Source organism: Miscanthus floridulus, chromosome 1 (genome assembly GCF_019320115.1).
Source record: "Miscanthus floridulus cultivar M001 chromosome 1, ASM1932011v1, whole genome shotgun sequence".
Taxonomy (NCBI): Eukaryota; Viridiplantae; Streptophyta; class Magnoliopsida; order Poales; family Poaceae; genus Miscanthus; species Miscanthus floridulus.
The window spans coordinates 60,088,787-60,114,673 of NC_089580.1; the positions used below are offsets into that span (position 1 = coordinate 60,088,787).

Genomic DNA, 25,887 nt, shown 5'->3' on the forward strand with positions numbered 1-25,887 from the left:
TTAGTGATTGTTTAGGTTTTTCTTGTGACTTAAGCCATGTTTGGATGATTCTAAAATCCAGATTCTGTATAAACATAATCTCTAGTATTTCTTGGATTCTGTGCCAGTGTGTTAGAATCCTCTAAAATCCTATGATATTTGAAAGCGATTCTAGGATTCTGAGATTTCTTTTATCTGGATTCGTAAAATTCCTATGTATTCAAACGGGACCTTAAGATTTACGAAGATAATGCAGACATCTTGCGTCTACCACTAAAAAAACAATATCATAAATCATAAAATGAATAAAAAAATACAAACATCTATGTCATGTCGAGAACTTCTTTGGTGAGCGTGTTGGTTCTACCACAAGAAACCCAACTAACTGGCTAAAGTTTGCTAGTGGTTATTAAGATGAGTGAACTAAACAACCTCTTTTAAGTCTAGCTAAATAGGAAAAGTGTATCAATAATAATTTTTTTAGGACAAACATATATTAATACAAATATTGATAATATTTTTATAAATAGAGTTAAATAAAATTTTGATTTCTCGAAAAACAAGATCTAACACTATTTTATGATAGAGGGAGTAATCACTATAAACATTTACTCTTATGCTATCTAAACGGATGGACTAAAAGGTGTACTAGATTTTAGTTTAGTTCAACTAGTTGTTAGTCTCTTATAATAGTTCGCATATATCTAAACAGTATAAGACTAAATTTTAGCGCCTAAATTTTACTCACTAAACTTTAGTTATACTAGCAACTAATTTCAATGATCTAAACAGGCCTATGCTACATAGCACGCGCCTTTTCTGCTGTGACCCTAATCGGAGGTCTGGGACTCTTCAGTCTTCACTGATTAACAGCCTGTTCGTTTGGCTGATTCGTGAAGAAATATTGCTGACTGATTTATGTGAGAAAAAAAATATTATTTTAACTAAAAATTTACGATCATTTACAACGAGTCACAGGCTAGTAGTAGCGGAGATAGTGAACGCGGATATGAATATGATGCTCGATCACCGGCCGGCAGCTCGGCCCCTGAGATGTGTTCCACCCACTAGCCACTAGGTACAGGGCTGGAATTGATGCTCTTCATCCATGTCGATAGTTTTAAGCCATTGTGTGGGGGGCAAGCAGGGGCTAATCTACCAACTTAAGTATATGTTAATTTTTTTAGACAGCCTGTATAATAAACCTATAAGTAGGTAGGTATAGGTTGATGAGTTAGACCACTTACCACGCAAGGAAGCTTCAGTAACACTCTGGTCTATTCTTTTTCCCCCCCTTGTTTTGGAGCTGCTTCTGCTGTATGCTTATATCTTGTGCTCTTGCTCTTGGTGGGGAAAAGAGACTGAGGGCCCGTTTAGTTCCAAGCCAAAAACCAAAAATTTTCAAGATTCTCCGTCACATCAAATCTTGCGACACATGCATGGAGTACTAAATGTAGACGAAAAAAAAACTAATTACACAGTTAGCCGAGAAATCGTGAGACGAATCTTTTAAGCCTAAATAGTCCATAATTGGACAATTTTTACCAAATAAAAACGAAAGTGCTACAGTAGCCAAAAGCCAAAAATTTTTGGAACTAAACGGGGCCTGAATTTAGTCCGCAAGTCTGGGCCCTGTCCCCAAAAGTTTCAATGCGAAAGAACAGCCCGGGGCTGCTGCAATGATGCTGGGCCGGGCCTACATTTGTTCATATGCTTAGCTCACTCATGCTTTTTTCCTTGGCGTTTGGTGAGTTATGCTCGAATCCAAATTTCCGGTCAATGCGATCCACACTATGGTCGATCCGAAACAATCCTAAGAATAACTTCATCACTCTCAGTTTCACGATTCTCTATCGAAAACAAAAACGATACGATATCCTCGAAAACAAGAATGGGGTCCATATTTTAGTAATATCGACACTGTAAGATCGAAAGTACATCGATAACGATTAGAATCAACAAAACGATACTTCAAGAACGATAAACACGTCAACTCTTAGAACATGATACTAGCCATGCAAGTATATGACCTACTCCATCTCATACAAATGAACTAACGACTAAACAGACCCCTACGATTTTGTGGCCCTAGCTAGAGCGATACACAAAATAAAGGCCCCTATATGTAGATAAATAAAATAACTAAATTAGATTCCACTATATGATAGGTTACAATTTTCAGTAATAAAAACAATAATATGCATTTAATAACTTTCTCAAGCATTCATTAAACCACTAGGCAAGAGCGCACACTATTATTAATTGATGAGAATAAAGAATTGAGAAGGCATGCATGTCGTTTGAGAAGAAAAGTAAAATTAACAAGCAGTGGAAAGGACTTGATGGCCGACTGGTTGTAGCTAGAAGGAACTTGTCGTGGCAAGTGTTGCCTTGTTGTCTGGTTAAATGTCATGGTGGCGTATGCAGTGCAGTGCCCGCTGAGTGACGGTCGATGGTAATGCCGGATGCATTAAATTGTCGCATGAAAGGCAATCTAGTCATGGTGAGCGACTCGAGAGTTGAAACATATGATAGTCATATAGGTGATCGGTAAATGCTTGCACGGTGATTCTTGTGAGCTGCGTCAAGTAATTAAAAAAAAACAACTGCCACTTAGGCTAACTGAGCTTAAACTAATTAGGCTTAATGACTAACTACTGATTAGGGGCTCCTAATTTTGGGGGCCCGGTGTGGTTGCGCCACTTGCGCTGCCCAATATATGGCCCTGCGATTAAAACATAGACATTACTTTAACCATGTCATGACACATAGCCTCCGCTCAATTTAGGCTTTGACTAGAGTGCAAGCGGACAGTGGCACAACTAGAGTTCGGGCATGTGGCACTTGGCAACTTGGGCCTAGGCTGGGCTTACAAGGTGTACGGTGTGTAGAAAAGCCAGGTTGAGAGTAATGTTGCTGGCCTGCTAGCCTAGGCCTAGGTTCTTGGAGCTAGAGGGAGAGAGTCTCTTTTTTCTCTAAAGAAAAATGGTATATTGGCCCTGTTCGTTTCGCTGAAATTTAGCTTATACTGATTTGTTGTGATAGGAAAACACTGTTCGTTCGCTAAAGAGTACCGCTAAAGTAGCGCTGCAAAACAAGGCGATTATCTCAATATTTTATGGTAGAAATACGATGACACACTTGTACAGTGGGAAACGGTAAATACTGCTACAATTATCGTTTTATATTTTTCTACCTTTACAGATACGGTATTTTTTTGTTTTAGTAAAAAAACACGGTAAAGCCTTGGTAAACTGATATTTTCCAGCCAATCCAACTATGGTACCCTATCATACCATCAGTATTAGGACAACGGAAAAAAAAAAGGAGACCTGACAACTTCCTTTAAAACTGATGCAAACCTTACAGGACGTCTTGTACTATCACCAATCCAATCTGCTATTTCAAGCTCGAGAAACAACACATTCTGTCATCTAGGCTCTAGCAACCCATCACCACCCCGGAGGAGAAAACGCAAAATGATAATTGGAATGCCACTTGCCTCCGTTACATCTTTCACTAGCACATTCCCGTTTTGCCGTGTTGTTCGTCGTCTACCACCACTCTAGAAAGGTAAGTGCGTACTTCGTACAAGCTACAGGCTCACCGGCCGGTGAACGCGCTCTTCGCCGTCCTCGGCATGTAGTCGAAGGTCTCCTCGCCCTTGTTCTCTGTCCGTGGCGAGCTCTTGGCGCCGAGGAGTGGTGCCGAGTCCTTCTCGCTCATCTGCAACAACGTATATCCATGTCGTCGTTATCGCCTCTGGCCTCCCGAATTTCACAGTTTCAGACGAATGAAGTGGGTGATGAATGCGCTTATTAGTTACCTGTGCGGCGACCGGCAGCGAGCTGGCGGCCTCGGTCTTCTTCCTGCTCTCGATGACGGAGTAGTAGGAGTAGAGGCCCATGCCGAAGATGGCGATGAGGATGCCTACCACGTTGCGGGCGCTGAAGGGGTCCTTGAGGATGATGTAGCCGAAGGAGAGCACCAGGCACGTCTTGAGGTGGCCCAGCACCTGGTACGTCACGGGCGACGTCGTGCCGATCACCAGGAACGTGCTGAAGTTGACGCACACCGCGATCGAGCAAGACAGCAGGATGAACGCCTGCACACGCGCGCCAGCACTGTTACAGTTGAAAACGCTGCAGATGTCTAATCTATCGGTCCGGTGAACCGAGATCTATTGTGCCAAGGTACTTACCACGACTTGGGTGGTGTAGCTGAAAGCGAAGACGTCACGCTTGGTGAGGAGCTTGTCCACGAACGGCCCAGTGACGAGCAGCACCGCGGACTGGTACGGCGACGACTGGTACAGCAGCTGCGTCGAGGAAACCTTCAGCCTCCTCTGGATTTGGTTGGTCAGCTTTGTTCAACACAAGGTTAAGGATGACAAGCCAGCATGTGGATGCAGTGTATGCAGGGTGCATGAAAGACTGTAAGATCCAGCAGCTCGCTTGGCTGCTGAACTGGTTCATGTCAGAACAGCAAGCACAAGGATACAATCTGTCCGACGCATGTCGCAGCTATGGTGAGCACGGCAATGATGGAGCCGAGGAGATTGAGCTGGAGATCAGTGACCGATGCGATGCCGACTCCCAGGAGCAGGACCATGAGGGAGGCCTTGATGGTCTGACTGAAAGGTTCAAGCTCGTTGAGTATGAGAAGTCATTTTCTCACGACATGGAACAAGAGCAGCTCAAATTACACATTAAGCAGAAAGTGGCCAGAATTTTGGGAATGACCTGAACTTCTTGTTCAGAAAGATGGTTTCCAAGACTACGGTGAAGGGTATGATGGCCAGCTTGGTCATCTGTTTCAAGAAACAATGGCAAATTCAGAGGCAAGAACATAATACTACTGGTCAGCAAATAGTAGCGTATTAGTCAGTGTATGCTTGCCTGGTAGAAGCCAACAGAGTTGAATCCGAGGCAGAGGTTGAGGAGGCCAATGGAGATGCCATTGAGCAGGCCGAAGGAGATGACGGTCCGCGCGTCAATTGGCTTTGGCTCAAAGAAGTGCAGCCGCTGGGCAACGTACAGAGTGAAGAAGGTCACCATGAGGTGCCAGCTCGTCAGCGTCGTCGCTGCATTCGACCCCAAAACGCCAGCAGCAACAAAAAATCAGAAACTTTGGCCAAAACTTTGCCTTAGGGGGTATCGTTAAGTTCTGAAACCTCTGAAACACGTGCACATACTGACCGAAGAAGAAGCCGAGAGTGCTGATGAGGTACTTGTTGCAGATGACGATGGCCACCGACGAGGTGACCGAGAGGCCGAGCGCGCCAGCGACGCCCGTCCGGGAGCCCGCGCCGTCCGACATCTCCTCCCCGCCGACGGCCCGTGACTTCCCTCCTGCTGGTGCAGACGAAGCCATGAATGAACAAGAACAACGATTGCTGTGGGCGAATCCCTAGACGTGCAGGCTGTGAATCTCAATGTCTCTTTTCTCGTTAGGAATCAGGATACTGGATACACACGCCCGCCCGCACGTGATGAGCTCGCTCCATAGCGTTGACATTGCCGCGTCAGACGGACCGGCAGCAAATCCCGAGGCAAGGGAGTGGAAAAGGTACCGTGTTCACGTGGCATGATCTGCACTTGTGTCAGTGTAGATAAAAAAGAAAACATTTGATTTGAACCGATGTTTAGTCGTGTGCATCCCATTCCCACAGCGAGACTGTTAGTGCATTGCTGCAAGAATCCATCGGCCATGAACTTGCATTTGGTGGCCTGAAGTCTGAACACATGTGTGAGTGCTACGTACTACCGTCCAACAAAAAGCAGAGTGACCTGGGCCAAATCATTGATTTGGTGCTTAGTGGCAAGGATACAATTGGAAGAAAGCAGGTTCAAGTAGGTAGCCACCTGGAGTGTCTTTGTGACAATTTGAGACCATTCTGTATGTCTATATTTCATTAGGTGGTTAGTCACCAGCACACCTGTCAGTATTGCAGTGTGGCAGTGGCACACACCAATACAACTAGGAAGAAAGATGGCGATGTATAATACGTCCGATTAGGCAGAAAGAAAAAAAAAAAAACTACGGTCACTCAGTCACCAATGTAAATCGGCTGGCACAAGGCGACATGGTAAAAAGATTAATATGTTCTGGAAACTTGGAAATTAGCAGTACTGGAGTACTACAATCCATTGATTAGTCGGTGCTGGAAAGCATTTCTCGAAGATCTCGGGATGATAATTAAGGCACGTACTCTCTCTGTCCTAATTAACTGTCGCTCTTGATTTCTGTCGCCCTTGATTTCTATGCCAAAAAGTTTGACTCGATTTATAAAAAATACGTGTAACAATTATATCTCTAAATAAATATATTAAAAAACTAAATCCAAATATCTATTTAATAATATTAATTATATACCATAAATATTAATATTAATATTATATATATATATATATATATATATATATATATATATATATATATATATATATATATATATATATAAAACTACTATCCTATAGCTGGCTGCAGAATAACTTATTCTGTAGCCACTTTGAGTTACGATAATTACTATGTTAATTTACGAGATTTACAGTAACTCCTTACTAAGTGGTTTACTATAACGTTATGGTAAATATTCCCATGTGTTATAGTAACCCAACTATCGTAAATATGTATTGACATTATGGTAAATTAGTATATAAAATTATGGTAAATAGAGGTGGCTACAGAATAACTTATTTTGTAGCCGGCTGCTGAATAGCCTCTCCCTATATATATATATATATATATATATATATATTATGTCAAAGTTGTTTCTCATGGAAAAAAACGAGCACATATTTAGACCCTACCAAGAAGCGGCAGGTCAACAGCTGCCCGGCATGGAAACCGGCGGGATCCGGGTGTGGATGCGTAGAGCTTCGGTGCTGCGGCCGGCTACTGCGTGCGTGCACGAGGTGGAGCCCGCGGTCGATGTGCACGGTGTCAGAGAAACTTCCATCTGCCCCAGATCCCTGTGCAGTGTACTCCAGCGCAGCGGCAGTGATCCTAGGGCCTAGGCCTTGGCCATTTCAGGGCGAGAACACGAGGCACGGCAGCAGTACCATTTGCAGACTCTGGACCATTTCCGCGAAATTCACGCATTGAGGGCGTGTTTAGATCCGATTTTTTTTTTGATTTTGGTTACTGTAGTAGTTTCGTTTTTATTTGGCAATTAGTGTCTAATTATAGATTAATTAGGTTCGAAAGTTTCGTCTCGTGATTTCTCATCTAACTATGCAATTAGTTTTTTTCGTCTACATTTAGTACTCCATGCATATGTCGCAAGATTTGATGTGCGCAAAAAAAATTTTGGGGCCCTGAATCAACGGACGAACAGAGAGTGCTGTTCACAAGGAACGCAGACAAAGCAGGGCGGTGAGGACAGGAGACATTTTTCTTTCCAATCTCCATCACCGACGGCGACGTCTGCCCGGAATTAGGCGCCGCCCCCGCCACGCACGCGATGAGCGAGGCGAGGATGGCGCAGGGCCGAACAAGGGACTCCTCAGGCCAGTGCAGCGCTGCCACGTCGAACTAGACACTAGGGCAGGCAGGGCCTGTGCTGATCCTGATCCCCTTCGTTGGTTTGACTACCAGCTTGGCAACAGTGACGAGGCACGCTTATGTGAGCAGAATACCCCGGTTGTTTTAGCTGCACACCCATTGCCTGTCTATCCAGAAAGTTTGCTACTGCTATTCAGCCTGTTCGTTTGACTGAGCTGGTTCGTGAGTAAGTACCGCTGGCTGGTTTGTGTGAGAGAAAAATACTATTTTGGTTGAAAATTTACGATCGTTTATTGATTTGCAGTGCATAACTAATGACGACCACGCACCCTCCTTGTCTGTCTAAGTTGGTTTAACCAAGATTATTCTGTAACTAATACCAGTACCAACTTGACCTACTTCATAGTAGTTCATACGGATTATGGAGGGAACACACACGTTATGCATTTTGGCCACCAACCTCCGGGTTGTTAACTCTATACACCACTTGCTCTGCAATATGCAGAACAGATGCACCCAGATAATGCCCAAAGCCATACGCACGCTCCAGTAGCATGACGCACAAAAATGCACATGCACCTTCTCATAAATATTTGTCTCTATGTAAATAAATGGCAATGTATTCTTGAAACGAGCGGAGCTTGTGCGCGTCGATCATCAAAACAAGCCCCAGTAACTGAAGGCATCATCGGACGGTAGCGGCCACAGGCCATGTCCAATCCGAGATAGGGTCAAGGAGGTGGAACGAGGCGACCAAGATGTTCCGAAAATTTCTAGGTAGACAACTCGAACACATGACATGTCCCCCCATCAACAGAATCCAGATTCCGCGAGAGGAGGAACAGAATCCTGGTTCTCGACGAGCGATTCAATCAACCAAAATAAACAAACGGGCATGTATCGTATCGACGAATGATGATGATTGGGACGAGCAGACAGAAGTAAACCAGCAAGCGATCCGGAAGCGGGGAAAAAACATGGGGGAACGGAGAGGAGGGGGATGGCATCGTACGCACCTCTTGCGCCTCCGGTCGGGAGGATCCTTTATTTATCTATCTAATATATGCGCGGTTCTTCCCGTCCGGCGACTCCTCGTTGGATCGGATCTTCGGGCGAGGAAGGAGAGCGGGAGAGAGACAGAGAGGCGAGCCGTTCCTCGTCTCACTCCGAGGAGGGGGCCGCGGGTTTGGGCAATTGATGGCCGGCCCCGCCCGTGTGTTTTGTGAATTGGATTGGAGGAGGGAGGAGCCGAGGAGGGGAGGTGGTGGAGGAGATGCGTGAGGCGGAGGAAGTCTCATCCGGCGAATGGAGGGAGGGAGGGTAGGTGGCGAACGGCTCAAACGCCCACCGTCGGTCGCATGATCGCGTCGCGTCGCGCCGCATCACCTTCACCTTCTCCTCGCCGTGTCGAGGTGTGGTGTCCCACCCACGAGACCACGATTTCATTCGATCCTAGGTTAACTACTAGCATTATAATGTTAGTCACCGACTAATACTATTTTATTATGAGAAAAAAATACCGTATCATGCCAAACGAACAGGACATCCACACAGCAACTCGACAAAACAGAGCCCCGGAACACGTACCTTTTTTTTTTTCTTTTTCCTTTTGGGTATATATAAACGTACAGGTATCGTGCCACTTCGACACATCGACTGGCTCACCCCAACTGCTGTTTGGTTAGAAGCCGGCAAGCCGCTGTTTCAGCAGCATCACGTACGCGCACGCTGCGATCCAACCTTGCACTATGCAGCCCACCAAGGCACCAATTGCATCCTGACAAGCGCCATGCACGACCACGACGGGTTCCGTTCCGGCGATCACGTCAGATGAAAAAGGAGTAGACTACTACTGGAATCTGTACAAGTCTTCTGTTCGTACTTCGTAACATCGATCGATGGACGAAGTTTTCATGAAAACGACTGATACTGAATTTTTCTGAACCGCAAAACTGGAACAGAAACACGATTGGTGATCCAAAGCGGAGACAGTAGACACACCCAACTATCAGAGCAAGTACAAGCTAATTAATATTTTAGCTGATATGAAAGAGAGAAGGAAGGAGAGAGAAGAGAGCTCGGTTCTTATGCAAGCACCGAGCTAGACACGGAAGCATATGCAGTAATGGGTCCTAATAGAGATATATGTGCGAAGAAATATAAAAGAGAATGAAGACATATAACTTCATAACTCACTTATAGTCAAGCACTTCTCTATTATTGACCTTGCTCTCAGGCTTCTCAAAACTCGCCCAACCTCTGGAATCTGAGCGATCAAAGAGGGCGAAGCCTTTGATCGCTGAGAGGGAGGCAGTGGCCAGCGAGCGCCCGCTGAGGAATGACAAGCCTAGGCTAGATCAAAAATGATTTTGAACCTGCTGCCAAATCTCGTAGAATGAAATGTAACAGCGCAAGTTGCAAGCAAATATTCGTCTACAAGAAGTTGGAAGCAAATACGTTATTCATCAGCTGGATATTGGGACCAGGACCAAACACTTTGGAATCATGCAGAATTCTTCGCCTGATTGACGGGCAGAATATCATTAGTTGTTCATAAACGACAAAATGCCCGTTTGGCAGCCTAACAGCAAGGTCAAGCGTAGACCGATGCAAATTTGTATGCAGTATGCTCGAACCTAACCTACAACGTCTGTCAATGCTAAACGACAGAAATGTTTACAACACGCAAGCCGAACCTACATGCCTCCAATGTCTCCATCCAGCGATACCCTCAATCAAAAATTCAAAAGTAAACAATACGGAACTTTGTTCGTTTCACACCAATGCAGATGGCACCAAGAATAACACAGTACAAGAATATGGTTTCGTACAATCATCATATGACAAAATAACAAAGTTGTAGGTGCCACCGGGCCACAGTCCAGCGAGACCTTACAGATCAGTCTTACTATACAGGTAGGTTTGCAGTCGCTGCACACAAAGCTTATTGGTTCCACATTGCATACTACTGATACAACATCGGTATGTACAGTTCTCTTATGAGGGGAAAAAGAATATCAGGAGCAGTTAAGGGGCGGGATTTCAATTGGGAGGCTCATCTTGTTTGTTTTTTTGGTACACTGTTTCTAGGCACTCCTTGGCCCGGTGAACCTTCGATTGGAGGTAAAAGCTCCCAGATTTGGCGTTTCTTTCAAACAAGTTATCGTATCGCTGCATAACACATAGTTGTTCACATTGATGTGAGAAGTGTGCGTCCGAATAATAACAAGTCAAGAATGCGAAATGAAACAAAAGGGAAGTAGCAGACCTGTACAATCTCTTCCCACGTTGAATTCTCCGAGACACCCAGTATCTGCCTCGCTTCTTGTTCGGTCATTGTTTTGCTCGCTCTACGAATATTGTTTATTGCCTCATGGGCCACACCAGTTTTATTTGCATCTGGCAGAGGTAGGAGGTAACAAAATAAGGAGGTGCAAATAGCAATTAAATGTCACTCTTTCCTGGAAAATTAAACGAATAGCAAAAATATCATTCAGAAGGTACTATCTGTCTATTGTTGACTCACAGTGACTGGAAAGCAATCAAAGCATCAGTGCGATACTAAGATGACAATGAAAGGTACTTCATACGTTATGTTAAGTTTTCATCTATAAGATGTACATGAAATGTTGCAAATTCTGTGGTCCACTCGATGATTAGCAGATTGGTAATATTTAGCAAATAATGTGTAGGAAGCAGCAACCATAAAACAGTTTGCCTGTTTGAACCAAAAGATAGTTTTACAACCCCCCCCCCCCCCCCCCCCTCTCACTACATGAAGCACACAGTATTTCGTTCACCAAAAGCTAATGAACTAAATCATTTAATAAAGCAGATGAAGTCCTGATCATACTAATCAGGACAACAACGGGGTTGAATGCAGCGACTCTCGACCAGGGCCGGTTCTATGTTTTCAAAGGCCCTAGGGAGAACTTGACAATGGGCCCTCATGGCTACATATATGTTTAATTATATATATGTGGGGTCATTTTCGACCCTGCCTTGTAAACCTCTCACAGTCACAAGTAGCATACCACGTTCCTCCACCAGGGAACATTGCAAGTTTGCAACTATGGTCCTTATATATTGTATCTTCCATATATTCTTTTTTCTAGAAACCACCTCGTTTACTGAATAAATTGTCTGCACATTTCTAAGCCAATGAACTGACATTTGTCCAGAGGGGAGAGAGCATTCAATATACAACAAAGAAATGCAGAATTTCCTAAATTCAGTTTCCCAATTCTTTATGTACACAAACAAAACCTGGAGGAATCAAAGGATTATTTTTAAGCAGTACATACTAAAATTTTATAGCATTTAAATTGACTCATTCTGGTGATTTCTTTAAGTCGAGGAAACAAAGCTCTCATGAAATTCTTTTTTGTCATCATAAATCAGAATGCAGAGGACATGGTGTACTTCATTCTAGGGATTTCTTTAAGTCGAGGAAACAAAGCTCTCATGAAATTCATTTTTTCTTTGGATAGATATACTTCAATTTGATCCAATGTAAGTGAAAGCAATACATAAGTTCGATATCAAGGCAAGCCTCATTGTATCCATATATCTGGCGTACCAGGCATAACCCAACTCTGAGCATAAGTGTTGGCAGTTCAAGTATGTCTGACAGGCTTGGCTACATGCTGAAGCATAAACATACTTGGCATATCAGTAGAAAAAATTTGGCAACTAACAGACTAAGCTACCGAAAACTTATCAGGGCCAGAGATCTATTGGTAAACAAAACAATGATTAAAAAATGGCTCCAAGCCAAGAGAAATAGAGAGACCTATCCATTCTGGATTGTGCCAAGATGATTAGATGAGAACCCAAAAGGTCCAGTAAGTTATGACAATAACTTTGTCTATCATTCATTGTTATGGAACCGATCCATCATGCCACATGTAGTAAAAACAGAATTACCAATTTCCCCATCAATCAATGTACCAGTTAAGTAACCTTTGATTGCAAAATTGATGGACGCCTTCTACCACCTATCATTTTTATCTATAAAAGGAACAGGCAGCTGGCAGAGACTACACGTGGGTCATGAAGAAGCTCATGGCATCAGAACTTACTATCAAGTGCTTTACGATATGCCTGAAGCATAGCTCTTCCTATAATCGTAGAGCCCATGACAATTAGATTTGCAATAAGCTTCCCAGCCTGAGAAATAAAAAAAAGAAGTACATAAATGAGCATCCAAATGTAAATGTGTAAATCAAACATTTAAATATGTCCAAATCTTCTTTCAGAGGGTATGGGTACAACTCAACAACCTATCCAACACAAAACGGACCAGACGGGAGAAAGTACACCTTGGAAACCCATGAAAACGAGAAGTTGCCATCGAATATGATAGATCTATTTTGGTTCAAAATATTATTGCGGCCATAACCTTTTAGGGCTAAAAACCACAAAGCACAAGGACACAGGTCTCGGCAATTTAATTTCACAGTAGCACGCGAAAAGTTTGCTCCAACCTTATGGTGCAAATTTTTAGCTTATTTAGGTGTCCCAAATTTCTTTGTTTCCTTGAGGCGATTGCTAATGTAAAATCGTATTCTGTTTCTTTACATGTTGTCGAATTCAAAACTGTCATACCCTACAGCGTGAGCGCGTAAGACCATGCAAAGATAGTAGCAGCTTATATTCGTCTACCCAGAAATGTACCGAAAATCCCATTTCGTCCCATCGCGCTGCCGACCACAGCGCGCCCGCCCACATCACGCCAAGAACGCCAGCAATTCGAACGGTCAGCAAGCAATCCGCGACCCAACGGACCCTAAATCTCGCGAACGGTAGCCTATCCCCAACAGGAGCAAAGCAACTAGGGATCGCATCTCCTCTCAACCCAACGAGGCGAACGCTGGAACAGGAGATTGAGAACAAAGCCAGGGTGGTTTTCTACCGCCGTCGCGTGCATAGGAAGCACGGCACGGAGATTGAGCGGGGGAGGGGGAGAGAGGAGGATGGCTGACCATGGTAGCTCCGACGAGGATGCGATCCAAGCCAAGCCGTCGCGCAGCTGCCGGAGCGAGAGACGCCGAGGGCAAAGGGGAGGGGGAGGGGGAGGGGGAGGGGAGGTACGCGATTGGTGCGTTTCGTGCTGGGCCGGTTTGGTTGGGGAGGAGGGGAGAAGGTTCCAGAAGGGGGCGAAGCATCTCGCTCCGCTCGGTCGACCCGGCCCGGCCCAGGTCCAAGTGCCCCCTTCCCGGCTCGGCTCGGTAATTCTTCTTGTATGGGCTTCCGATCCAGTTCGCTGCGGGCTCGTGTGCACCTCGGCACCTGACGCAATTCGCCTTTGCTTGAAGCCGCGGCTGCAGCAGCTCCCGCTGCACAGCATCAGCTACAGGTGAAGCTGTGCAGCCGCAGCGGCAGCTGTTCAGATGAGGCTGAAAAAAAGTAAACAACTAGTACTCCTACTCCTGGAAAGTGGCAACGACAACTATAGTTCTTTTCAGGATTAGCGGTTTCGTAACAAATTCAAAAACTGACTGCATAGCGCTATTCAGAACCGTGGTCGGCACATGTATGGCAACGTCGATTGTCTTTTTTGGTTTATGGGAGGAACACAACACTAATTACAGTGCAAGATTAGAGCAACAGAAACTCAGAAAAAGTCTGCAAAAGAGAGAGGGGGGGATTTCGATCCAAAAGATCTGCTGAATTGTATTACACACTTGCTGAGTTGACTTGCTGTATTCAATCGAATTCAGCATCTTGAAGCTAACATACATAGGCAGGTACTGGCTGCTAATACAATTACTAGAACGTACTACAGCAGGGAGGGGGGGGGGGGGGGGGGGGGGGGGTTGGAACCGGTTAAGTTTCTTTTTACTGCTACTACAAACAACACTGCAAAGTGCAAACCATCATCGATCCTCAGTGGAAGCAAAACACAAGGCATCATATACAAAACCAGCACATACGTACGTACTCCTCCTAGCTACTACCCCAGCCAAACCCTTTTTTATCTTCCTTCGGCGCTCCAAACCGATCTGCTCCATCAAGTTAAAAACAAAAAGAAAAATCCCAATCTGACGGCTAGCATTTCCCAATCCTTAATTCCCCGATCGATCAAATGTCCCAATCGCCTGCCTGCCTGCTTCAGGCGCTGCCGCGCTGGCTCTGGCGGCTCTTTGCGTGGGTGGCAGTAGTAGTGTCAGTAGCCCAGCTGGTGGCCCATCTCCCAGTTGAGCGTGGACGCCACCCTGTCGTGGTAGGGCTCGTACTCCTGCACATCGATCGCATTTGCACAAGATGCATGACGTACATTAGCAACGGATGATGAACTGAATTTGGGAGCAAGTTTTGGTCATCGATCCATGCACAAACCTCGAGCTTGTCCATGAGCTCCTGCGCGGTGGGCGCGAGGACGATGATGCGGCTGGCGCTGGGGTTGATGAAGCCCTCCTCCACGGCCTTGTCGATGAAGGTCAGCAGCGAGTTGTAGTAGCCGTCCACGTTCAGCAGCCCAACCTGCATGCATCACAGGAGAAGAAGGTACGTAGCGCGGTCGTTCGTCAGAGCAAACCAAAACCTCTCGGTGTGCTGCATGTGCATGCAGGAGCTAGCTAGCTAGCTAGCTAGTAGCAGCAGCAGCAGCAGCACAGAATGAACGGCACATGCATGCGCCTAGCTAGGCAATTACCGGCTTGTGGTGGATGCCCAGCTGCGCCCACGTGATGACCTCGAGCAGCTCCTCCAGCGTCCCATACCCTCCTGCATGCATGCAACGAACCCATCTCGATGGGCTCAGCTCAGCTCTGTCTTCAAGTTCGAATGGAACAGTCCATGCGTCTCACTCAGCTTTACACGCCAGTCTACCAAGACTACATACTACGTAGGAGTGCTCTGTGCTGTACTCATGCTAGCTCCGGGTGAACAACGTGTCTCAGCTCTGCGTCCATGATTGGCCACGCTATTACGCTACGTGCCTACGCACTGTACATGCATGATGCATGTGAAGCGCTGCGTGCCACTATATATGCACGCCAGATGAAGAGGCACGAGTCACTGTGCTACTGGTACACATTAGAGAGATCCATCCATCTACATCTACTACCGGTGGTACTTGTAATACTCCATAAAACAGTAAAAACGCAGTGCTGCTGCATGGATGATGGACCGTGGCTTATTACCAGGCAGGGCGATGAATGCGTCGGATTGCCGCGCCATCTCTGCCTTCCTCTGGTGCATGTCGGCCACCGGGCGCACCTCCCCGACTGTCTCGCCACTGATCTGCATGCGAAGAAACACACGCAATGCAATTTACCTCCTGGCAAGTTCAGAATTCAGATACGATACGACCCGACCACCGCGAATGCTGCTGCAGCGCTGCGTTTACGTTTGGGTAATGAGAAGCATGGAAGTATTTGCTTGGAGGGATCAGAACAGAAACCGGCCCTGGAACTTCACCCCCTTTGGACATGGTAAAAAGGTCGGTGAGTAACCAGGAAGAGGACCACAGCAAGCTAGTACTTAGTAGGCGACAAACATGAGAATGAATTATGAATGAATGCCCACTGCAGTCTGGACCAATGGTTTAATAATTATATATGACATGCGAGTACTAGTAGAATTCTGTAGAGAGACATGACAGTTGAGCAGAAGTAAAAAAAAAAAAATCTCAAAATATTTCAGTGTCCGTTTCTGAAACTGGGAGGCCAGGCCGCTAAATAAAGCTTGTTCAGACCCTGCTGGGAATACAAGGCAGTGTTCGGCTGGTAGGGAAAAAATACAGTTCTTGCTGAAAAATACTGTTTATGTTGATTTATTGTGAGAAAAACACTATCTCTGCTGAAAAACAAGCCGAACAAACCGGCTTCTTACTCAGCCGAACACTTAGCAGCCTAAATAAAGCAGCACTAGTAGTACATGGCTTGTTCGCTGGAACTTATTAGGAAAACAGGTTCGGTTGACTTATCAGCCGAACATGCCTACGACCATTTCCCCGGCGGGACGACCAGGCAGCTGGGGACGGATGATGCCACCGCAGGACTTTTGGGGGAAAGGAAAGGAATTCCTCAGCCCCCCTAATTAAAGCGGCGCTTTTCCTAGCTCACTAGTTTATCCTCACGCCAAGATCTGGGATTCGTGCCAAAAGCATGACCGGCTCTCTCGATCGCGGCCTGCTGCTGGTCATAAGTCCGATTTTTTTTTATGCGTCAAGTGCCATGTCCCCCGGGACTCCAGCAGCAGAGCCCAAACTCCCAAGCCCCATTTCATAACCACTTCTACGACGCCCTACACGCACTCGGAATGCTAAAAACAAGTCGCCAACGTGAGCGCGTGCGTGCTCATGATTATTATTGGGAGGGCCCGGCCCGGCCCGGCAGAGAGGCATCAGATTTGACGAGTTTTTTTTTTTTTTTTTTGCTTCTTTTCTCCTTGTTAAGCAGCTTTTTATGTGACACTGACATGCAACCGATCGAATAGGTAGTGAGTGGTGTGTAGTGGGAGTGCTAGGCGTCGTATGCAGGGCAGGGGGACGGCAGGCAGGCAGGCAGGCAGACATACCTCTGGTGTCATGAGCGTCTTGGGAATGACCCTGCGCGTGGACAGCAACATGACAAAAAGAAGCGATCAGCACGGGAACAGGCAAAGGCAAGCCACACACACACCACACAAAACATTCTTCTGGGGATGAGGCGACGGTGACTGCTTGCAGCTTGCTTACCCGATGACGTGCCGGCCGCCGTCGTAGACGGCCTGGGAGACGAGCCCCATCAGCCCGATGCTGCCGCCGCCGTACACCAGGTCGACGCTCCGGGCCACCTGCAGAGCGCACACAGATAAAAGCCACCGATTACTACCAGTACTCGTGAGTTTTCACTTTGATTGCAGGCCGGCAGCCGGATGAGGCAGGGTGCAGTGGGTGCAGCCGTGCAGGGACCCCCAGGCCACAGGGCTGAGGATGGAGGAACGTGAGCTAGCGGCACCCAGAAAGCAGAGTACTCCTCCCGTGTGCCTTGGTTGGGGTCCAGTTCAGCTCTCAACAAAAGCTGGAGACGCGCCCTGCGCATGGCGTACGGGGACGGGCTGACGGAAGTGGAAGAAAGACAAGCTAGGGATCTCATCTGTCTGCCCAAAGTAACTAAAGCCGGTTCGCTTTGGTTGGTGGTTATGGTTAGCTTACTGTATTGCTGCTACTACTGCAGACGAACTTTGCATACGACTTTACTGTGCAAGTGTGTGTGCGCGCGCGCTACGGCACGAGAGATGGTGGAGAGTTCTTTTTGTTTTTTGAGACATGAAAGATGCATGCATGGATGGTAAAGTCATGCATACTAGCTGCAAGCCTGCAACTGCAAGGAGGCGATTAGCAGGCGACAGAACCTGCAGAGAGCGAAGTGGGGCGTGCAGTGGGTGTGTGAGTGACAGACAGGGCGAGGCGAGGCGAGGCGCGAGCGTTCGTTACCAGCTCGTTGCCGAGCTCAATGGCGGCGTCATGGTAGCTCCGCTTCTTCCCCTGGCTGCTGCCGCAGAAGACGCAGATCCTCTTGAACCTCGACTGCCTCATCGTCATGGCTAGCTGCCTCTCTCTCTCTTTCTTTCTTTCTCACTTGGTGCTGTCGTCGTCTATCTCTTGCGGCGGCTGTGCTTCCTAGCTTCTCGCTCCCGTTGCTGCGGCGGCGAGAGGTGGTGCACTGTGGCTGTGCCGCTGGCTAGCTAGCTAGTGCAAGCGAGCAGCGCGCACTACAAAGAGAAGATGGATGGGCTTTCTTCTTGGTGTGCTGACCAGCTGATGCCCGGTACCGAGTGCGCCACCCATGGCTTATATAAAAGCGCGGGGGAGAGGAGAGAGAAAACGCTCGGGGTCCGGGTCGGGTGGTGGTGGTAGCAGCAGGACAGGAGTGTGTGTTGTACGAGTGGAGAAAGAAATGCATCCACATGGTCATGGAGGAAACGAAAGGAAAGGAAAGGGAAAAAGCCCTCCAGCATCCGGCACAAGGGCCCGCGAGCGACGCTAGCTGCCGGCCGGATGGATGCGGTAATGGATCTTTAGGTGTGGCTGGTAACCCTTTTAGAGGTGGTTTGATCAATCGTTTCTATTGAACTATCTCTATAAATTATATATTTGTAGGGGCAGTTTTCAGGCCGTTCTTACAAATCGATTTATAGGAATGACTGTAGTACCAGCCGCCCCTACAAATACCTGTTTGTAGGGGCGGTTCAATTTAGAACCGCCCCTATAATACGTTTTTTCCGTAAAAAAAATTCAAATTTACAATTCAAAATCGCGTTGCCGAACGTCCCGCGACCGACGTTCCGAACCGCGTTCGTGTTGCCAAACGCCCAGCGACCAACGTTCCGAACCGCGTTCACGTTGCCGAACGCCCCATGACCAACGTTCCGAACCGCGTTCGCGTTGCCGAATGCCCCACAATCACGACTACAAGCACAAGAGTATTATATAAACTACAATTATAAGTTCAATTCACAAGAATATATACAATCCAACATTAAATATATAAATTCCATACACATTGTTATCAACGCCCTAGAGTTAGCCTCTCAGTCTCACGAAGGTGTTGGTACTGAGGATTTATACCTAACTCAGACTCTCGGTCATGGTAGGCGCCTTTGACGTGTACAATCTAGTCCAATATGAAGTTGCAAAGGTCGCCGACGAGCTCTAAGAGTTGGTCATCCTTGTATGGGTCTCTTTTCATTCCTTTCTCTTCTCTCTACTACAAGAGAATAAGTTTCGGTTTAGTATTTCGTATCATGTACGAAGTTTTTATACTACGGGTGAAGAGGTTCAAACTTACCCTTAAGGGGTGTCTCCTGTAGGCACCGGTGTTACTCATCATAGAACATATATAGTATCCACAATGTATACTCCCAGGCTTCTACTTGGGGCACTGTGTGTTTTACATACGAAAATATTAAGTAATGCTTTTAACAGTCATGTATTGGAGTACTGAAGAAGTAAGTTACACTTACCGCACATAATATTTTTATAGCCAGTTTTTCCTTCCCTACTGGATCATGCCTTCCGTGATGATAAGTGACATAGAACCTAAATGCCCTGTTCGTATTATTTTAGCAAATACAACTTGTTAGAATTCAAAAGTGAACGTTACAAGTACATATACAAACATATATCCAGTGACTTCGTCCCCACCGTAAAGGTCATTGTTCCCCATGAAGGCTTCGTCCCCACCGTAAAGGTCATTGTTCTTGTACTGGCTGGCCCCACACCGGGGATATTTATCCAGTGACTTGAACGTTTCACCACGGAAAAGTATACAGTGGTTGGGACATGCATGGATTTTTTCAACCTCCATTGTCAATGAACTTATGACCTTCTTCGCTTGGTATGTGTTGATAGGAACTAAGTTTAGTTGTGGCAGCATCCATGGCAGGAGATGCAATAGATCATTGAAACTACAGTCTGACCAACCATACTTAGCCTTCAAGATGAGCAGCTCAAGCACAAAACATAGCAATGTCCAATATATCGGACAATCCTTTTTAACACTATACACAGTTTCCTTTGATGCTTTTGTCACTTTTTTCAAATTTTCTAGACCTTTCAGGGTATTTAGTAAAATCTCTGGTCCAATGTCTCGAATCATGTCCTCCAAATCATCTTCATCCCCGACACGTGCTCTACCATCATTATTGGCACCACCTTCGTCATTACCATCCCAACCACCAGCATCACCACCTTGTTTATTGTCAAACTTGAAATCCATTCGTGCATCAAGCTCTACTGAATATTGGGACAATGATTCTATGGTTTCGTCGTCGTATTCCTCCTCATCCTCGTCGTTAACAATAACCGTTTCACCATGATAAATCCACACTGTGTAGTCCTCAACAAATTCTTGCATAATCAAATGTGATCTGATGATAGTCACATCTGTCCATGTCATACGGTTCTTGCAATCTTTACAGGGGCAAATAATTATATCCTTATTCTCTTTCAATGTCGTTGCATGCTTATTTGCGGCTTTAATGAATTTATCCACATCTTCACGAAAACCTGCCTTGAACCTTAACGAACCATACATCCAAGAGTTCATGTACTCCATCTTTTACAACAACAACAAAACAAACATTAAAGGACTACTTATTCAGATATATATAAAAATAAATCAAATTAATAATTACTTGAGAATAATTATATATACTTCAGATATATATGAATATAAATCTAATATAATTACATGAAGCCTACAAACACACCATGGTAGAGGAAAATTAATTAATGACCCATTTATCCATAAATAATTAAAATACATATTTATTGATTACAATAAACAATTTTAAAGACAATAATTAGCAACAATTATACTTTACCCAATATCTTTCATACAAACCCTAGTCCAATTTCATCAAACATAAATTTACAAAAACAAAATTAATAAAAAAACCAAACCCTAGATCTAGATCCACATACACATGAAATATCCATAAAACTAACTAATTGTTCACTAAAATCAAGAAACATGGACCAAATAAGGGTATGATCTTGTTTTCCTCCCTAATTTATCATAGTATATTTAAAACTTGGGTCTAATTTGCTTCATAAGTAGCTCAAGCACCATAGAAGAGAGAGAAAAACAAAACTCTAATTACTCACTAACCAACTATTAAAACTTCAAAAAAAAGTGTGAAATAGTATTTTCTTATCTTCTACAACTTCTCTATCAAAGGTTTTGAGACTAAAGCCTTCCCCCTAGTAGAGCAATTTTTAGGAGGTGCCAATGCCTCCTCACCTTTCTTTCACGGGTTGGAGTGAGTGATCCAAGGACAAAAAAGGTGCTGTTGTTGTTTTATATGTGGGTCATTTGTAGGGGCGGCTAGTGATTGAGCCGCTCCTACAAATCAGAGCTATTTATATGGGGGCATTTGAAGGGACGGCTCAATCACCAGCCGTCCCTACAAATAGCAACGTCGGGGGCGGCTGGTGAGTGAGCCGCTCCTACAAATCAAACCTATTTGTAGGGGCGGCTCGTATCACCAGCCGCCCCTGCTGTTCCATTTATAGAGACGGCTGGTGTCTAGGCACCCGAGTACAGCACTGTAGGGGTGGCTCCATCACCAGCCACCCCTATAAAAAATTCGAGCAATTGCTAAAAATCGTTTTTCACGTAGTGATGGCTGGCTTTACAGTGAAACGGACGGGCAGCTGGTTGGATTGGTTATTGACGGCTGACTCACCTTATCGGGTTTTGCCAGTGTAATTTGCGGCCAAGGCAAAATGCGTGCTTGGTTATCTTTGCTGATACTATATAATTTGTTAGGAAAAAGCATAATCATGGGGCAGATCGTGCGCTGACATACTTAGTACTTGATAGCTCCTGTCTTAATTTGGTTGAGGTGCTGTTTTGACTGCTGGTATGTTCCATATATAACATACGGAGTATAAATTAGCGAGCGGTGTGAGATAAGAGCATCTTTAAGAGTTTTTCTAAATCTCGTTCTCTAAATTATCGTTTGGAGAGTTATTTATATCTTTTTTATATATTTTCGCTAATGAGAAGTTTGTAATAGAAGATGACAATATTTGGATAATCAATTAAAGAAGTTGTTTGATGATATTTTTTTCATCAAAATCTTTACGCCTAGCAATTATGAACGATACATAGTCTTCTTTAATTATTATTACTCTTATTACAAGAGTATTAAAATAAGTCATCAATACAATCATACAAAGAAACAAAACCACTTATAAGAAAATCAAATGAGAGAAAAGGAAGATTTATAATGAAATTAAAGAAGTACCTATCCAATACGAAGTGGAACTCCAGATGGGAGATAGCACGCCTAGTAAAACTGGTAAAATGATAATTCACCAATGAATCTGATAGATACCTACTTTGGTTCAAATTATTATTGTGGCTATAAACTTTTAGGGCCAAAAACCACGTAGCACACTAGCATGATGCTATCGAGTCCGTGGGCGGAAAAGAACAGAAGTTTCGGCCATATCTAATCGAGTTACAACTTTATAGTTGATGACTGTGGGGGTATGGCCCCCAAGACATGGGCCGCACCATCGGAGGTGGCCCGGCCCACAAGATCAAGGCGTGCACGGCGCTGCTTGGCGTGCACCGCAAGACATTGTATAGTACCAAATAGGATACTTTACTTGTAACCCTGCCTCTCCAGAGTATATAAGGAGAGGCAGGGGTCCTCTACTCGACATCATGTATTCAATATAATACACTAAAGACACAGGACGTAGGGTATTACGTTGATCAGACGGCCCGAACCTGTCTAAATCGCTGTCTCTGCGCTGTGTGTCACCATCCGGTTCCTGATTACGCGCATCCCCACCGACAAATCTACCATCGTGGGATACCCCTCGGTGGACTACCGAGCATCTTTTGTCGACAGTTGGCGCGCCAGGTAGGGGTGTGCGCTTGATCCATGGCGAGCCAGATGGATCTCAAATCAACAACGCGTTCTCATCGTCAATCTCGTGGAGATCCATCCCGGTCCATGACGACGATTCATCGCTGCTACACCAGCCCCTGCGATAGCAGATCTGATCTCGGAACCACCTCCAAGGTCGTCTTCACCAACAACTAGCCGCCACTGCTCTGGTTGGCCCTCATCGACGACTCGCCACCAATGCTCTCGTCAGCCCTCGTCGACGACTCACCATTGCTGCTCTCGTCAGCCCTCGCCGACCACTCATCGCCGCTGCCCTCATCAGCCCTCGTCGACGACTCACCGCCGCTGCCCTCGGCGGCCCTCGCCGACAGCCCTCGCCGACATCTTTCGCCGACGTCCCTCGCCGTCGATTCGTCGTCACCGCTCGGCGGCCTTCATCGACATCTTTCGCCAACGTCCCTCGCCGTCGACTCGTCGTCACCGCTTGGCGGCCTTCGCCGACATCCTTCGCTGACGTCTCTCGCCGTCGACTCATCGTCATCGCTCAGTGGCCTTCGCCGACATCCTTCGCCGACGTCCCTCGCCATCGACTCGTCGTCACCACTCGACGGCCTTCACCGACGTCCCTCACCGTCGACTCGTCGTCACCGCTCGACAGCCTTCGCCGACATCATTCATCGATGTCCCTCGCCGTCGACTCGTCATCACCGCTCGGCGGCCTTCGCCGACGTCCCTTGCCATCGACTCGTCATCACCGCTCGGTGGCCTTTGCCGACATCCTTCATCGATGTCCCTCGCCGTCGACTCGTCCTCACCGCTCGACGGCCTTTGCCGACAGCCTTCGCCGACATCCTTCGCTGACGTCCCTCGCCGTCGACTCGTCGTCACGGCTCGATAGCCTTCGCTGACATCCTTCGCCGACGTCTCTCGCCGTCGACTTGTCATCACCGCTCGGTGGCCTTCGCCGACATCCTTCGCCGACATCCCTCGCCGTCGACTCGTCCTCACCGCTCGGCGGCCTTTGCCGATGGCCCTCGCCGACATCCTTCGCCGACGTCCCTCGCCATTGCTGCTCTCGTCAGCCTTCGCCGACCACTCACCGCCGCTGTCCTCATCAGCCCTCGTCGACGACTCGCCGCCGCTGCCCTCGGCGGCCTTCGCCGACAGCCCTCGCCGACATCTTTCGCCAATGTCCCTCGCCATCGACTCATCATCTCCGCTCGGCGGCCTTCGTCGACATCTTTCGCCGACGTCCCTCACCGTCGACTCGTCGTCACCGCTCGACGGCCTTCGCCGACATCCTTCATTGACGTCCCTCACCGTCGACTCGTCGTCACCGCTCGGCGGCCTTTGCTGACATCCTTCACCGACGTCCCTCGCCGTCGACTCATCATCACCGCTCGACGCCCTTCACCGACGTCCCTCGCCATCGACTCGTTGTCACCGCTTGACGGCCTTCGCCGACGTCCCTCGCTGTTGACTCGTCGTCACCACTCGACGGCCTTCGCCGACATCTTTCGCCAACGTCCCTCGCCGTTGACTCGTCGTCACCGCTCGACGGCCTTCGTCGACATCTTTCGCCGATGTCTCTCACCATCGACTCGTCGTCACCGCTCGGCAGCCTTCGCCGACATCTTTCACCGACGTCCCTCGTCGTTGTCTCGTCGTCATTACTCGGTGGCCCTCACTGACATCCCTCGTCGCCGCTGAGCTGCAAGTGAGTTGCCCACGTCGCCGACCAGATAACACTATACGCCGTTGACCAGACATTCTGTCTAAAGCTAAGTCACGCTTTAATATTTTTCTAAATATTCTCCAATCTTCGTATATCGCCATAATATTTCTCCGAGCTGTTTTCTCTATGTTTGCTCTCCAAACGATTTTCCGAACCCTCGAACAGCCGCGTTGATGCTCGGATGCCTCCAGAGACGACCCTTTCTCTAGCTCCTCCCTACACGTGCTACGGGCTCCGCGCTCTGCGTTATGGGTGGTCGGCAGCGGCTCCTTGGTCACGCCTGTTCCACCTACACGTGCATGGGCTCCGCGCTTGACGTTATGGACTATGGGCTAGCTAGGGCTGGAGACTCAGCTACACACTAACTGTTCGGGCAGTTTATATTAAACATAAATATATTTTCATGCCAACTGATCGTCGAACTGCATACGACGTTTCATCACCATTGCTGATTTTTCTCTAGAGTTCATTTATTTTTACATCATGTACTACCCGTTCTACATGTTTGTATTGCAGGGTCATCGTCTAGGTGATCGGATCACCTGGTGCTCGGGTTTCTCCACCGATCAACTGGTCGGACTACTTGGTTCATGGACTCCGTCGCCGACCAGTTGATCGGACTATTCGCCGGTCGTTTCTACTTAATGTTCACTTCACCGCTGACTAGTTGACCAGACTGTTCGCCGCTCGTGCTTCATCGCTAGCTACGTTGGTTACTCCTCAGTGCTCGGATTCTTCGTGCTCGAGGACTAAGTGGGCACACTTCACCGCACGGACGTCGTTAGCTACGTCGGTGCTCGGACCTCGCCGCCTACGCTGGGGACTCCTCGCTCCTCGGTGCTCGGTCATCGCCAGCGACACCGGGGACTCCTCGCTCCTTGGTGCTCGGTCATCGCCAGCGACACCGGGGACTCCTCGCTCCTCGGTGCTCGGACATCGCTAGTGACGCCGGGGACTCCACGCTCCTCGGTGCTCGGACATCGCCGCCTATGCTAGGGACTCCTCGCTCCTCGGTGCTCGGTCATCGCCAGCGACGCCGGGAACTCCTCGCTCCTCGGTGCTCGGACATCGCTAGCGACGCCGGGGACTCCACGCTCCTCGGTGCTCGATCATCGCCAACAACACCGGGGACTCCTCGCTCCTCGGTGCTTAGACTTCACCAGCGACACCGGGGACTCCTCGCTCCTCGGTGTTCGGTCATCGCCAGCGACGCCGGGGACTCCTCGGTGCTCGGTCATCGCCAGCGACGCCGGGGACTCCTCGCTCCTCGGTGCTCGGACATCGCCAGCGACGCCGGGAACTCCTCG

The 25,887-nt window shown here is 47.1% G+C and overlaps 3 protein-coding genes across 4 annotated transcripts; all 3 read right to left on the reverse strand.

The window, feature by feature from the left end:
- Window positions 1–3,307: 3,307 nt before the first annotated feature.
- LOC136528348 (UDP-xylose transporter 1-like) lies at window positions 3,308–8,819 on the reverse strand. Of its 2 annotated transcripts, none has more exons than XM_066521382.1 (8): window positions 8,502–8,819; window positions 5,178–5,333; window positions 4,878–5,062; window positions 4,722–4,789; window positions 4,480–4,612; window positions 4,181–4,342; window positions 3,806–4,084; window positions 3,308–3,705 (listed from the first exon to the last, which is right to left on the reverse strand). In XM_066521382.1, the coding sequence occupies exons 2-8, from the start codon at window positions 5,296–5,298 to the stop codon at window positions 3,583–3,585; spliced, it is 1,071 nt and encodes a 356-aa protein (XP_066377479.1). In that variant the 5' UTR covers window positions 5,299–5,333; window positions 8,502–8,819; the 3' UTR covers window positions 3,308–3,582. The 2 variants fall into 2 exon arrangements, with proteins under 2 accessions (XP_066377479.1, XP_066377433.1); XM_066521336.1 differs by having other exon boundaries at window positions 5,178–5,330; window positions 8,502–8,818.
- A 1,486-nt stretch (window positions 8,820–10,305) lies between these two features.
- On the reverse strand, window positions 10,306–13,667 carry LOC136528577 (mitochondrial import inner membrane translocase subunit PAM16 like 2-like). The gene is made up of 4 exons (XM_066521562.1): window positions 13,470–13,667; window positions 12,567–12,654; window positions 10,754–10,884; window positions 10,306–10,656 (listed from the first exon to the last, which is right to left on the reverse strand). The coding sequence occupies exons 1-4, from the start codon at window positions 13,650–13,652 to the stop codon at window positions 10,528–10,530; spliced, it is 531 nt and encodes a 176-aa protein (XP_066377659.1). The 5' UTR covers window positions 13,653–13,667; the 3' UTR covers window positions 10,306–10,527.
- A 467-nt stretch (window positions 13,668–14,134) lies between these two features.
- LOC136528487 (probable cytokinin riboside 5'-monophosphate phosphoribohydrolase LOGL10) lies at window positions 14,135–18,246 on the reverse strand. The gene is made up of 7 exons (XM_066521487.1): window positions 17,912–18,246; window positions 17,171–17,268; window positions 17,011–17,041; window positions 15,633–15,732; window positions 15,143–15,213; window positions 14,827–14,970; window positions 14,135–14,725 (listed from the first exon to the last, which is right to left on the reverse strand). The coding sequence occupies exons 1-7, from the start codon at window positions 18,017–18,019 to the stop codon at window positions 14,654–14,656; spliced, it is 624 nt and encodes a 207-aa protein (XP_066377584.1). The 5' UTR covers window positions 18,020–18,246; the 3' UTR covers window positions 14,135–14,653.
- Between the last annotated feature and the right edge of the window lie 7,641 nt (window positions 18,247–25,887).

Bases quoted from the DNA above. Each gene is read 5' to 3' on its own strand.
- LOC136528577 (XM_066521562.1), bottom strand. From the start codon at position 13,652: ATGCTTCGCCCCCTTCTGGAACCTTCTCCCCTCCTCCCCAACCAAACC. The intron at 10,885-12,566 runs GTAAGTTCTGAT...TACCTCTGCCAG, and splicing joins ATATCGTAAAGCACTTGATA to ATGCAAATAAAACTGGTGTG. The intron at 10,657-10,753 runs GTCTGCTACTTC...TGTGTTATGCAG, and splicing joins CGTGGGAAGAGATTGTACAG to CGATACGATAACTTGTTTGA.
- LOC136528348 (XM_066521382.1), bottom strand. From the start codon at position 5,298: ATGTCGGACGGCGCGGGCTCCCGGACGGGCGTCGCTGGCGCGCTCGGC. The intron at 4,790-4,877 runs GCAAGCATACAC...TTCTTGAAACAG, and splicing joins ACTCTGTTGGCTTCTACCAG to ATGACCAAGCTGGCCATCAT. The intron at 4,085-4,180 runs GTAAGTACCTTG...GCGCGTGTGCAG, and splicing joins GCTACACCACCCAAGTCGTG to GCGTTCATCCTGCTGTCTTG.
- LOC136528487 (XM_066521487.1), bottom strand. From the start codon at position 18,019: ATGACGATGAGGCAGTCGAGGTTCAAGAGGATCTGCGTCTTCTGCGGC. The intron at 17,042-17,170 runs GTAAGCAAGCTG...GTCCACGCGCAG, and splicing joins GGCGGCCGGCACGTCATCGG to GGTCATTCCCAAGACGCTCA. The intron at 15,214-15,632 runs GTAATAAGCCAC...GCATGCATGCAG, and splicing joins CGCATTCATCGCCCTGCCTG to GAGGGTATGGGACGCTGGAG.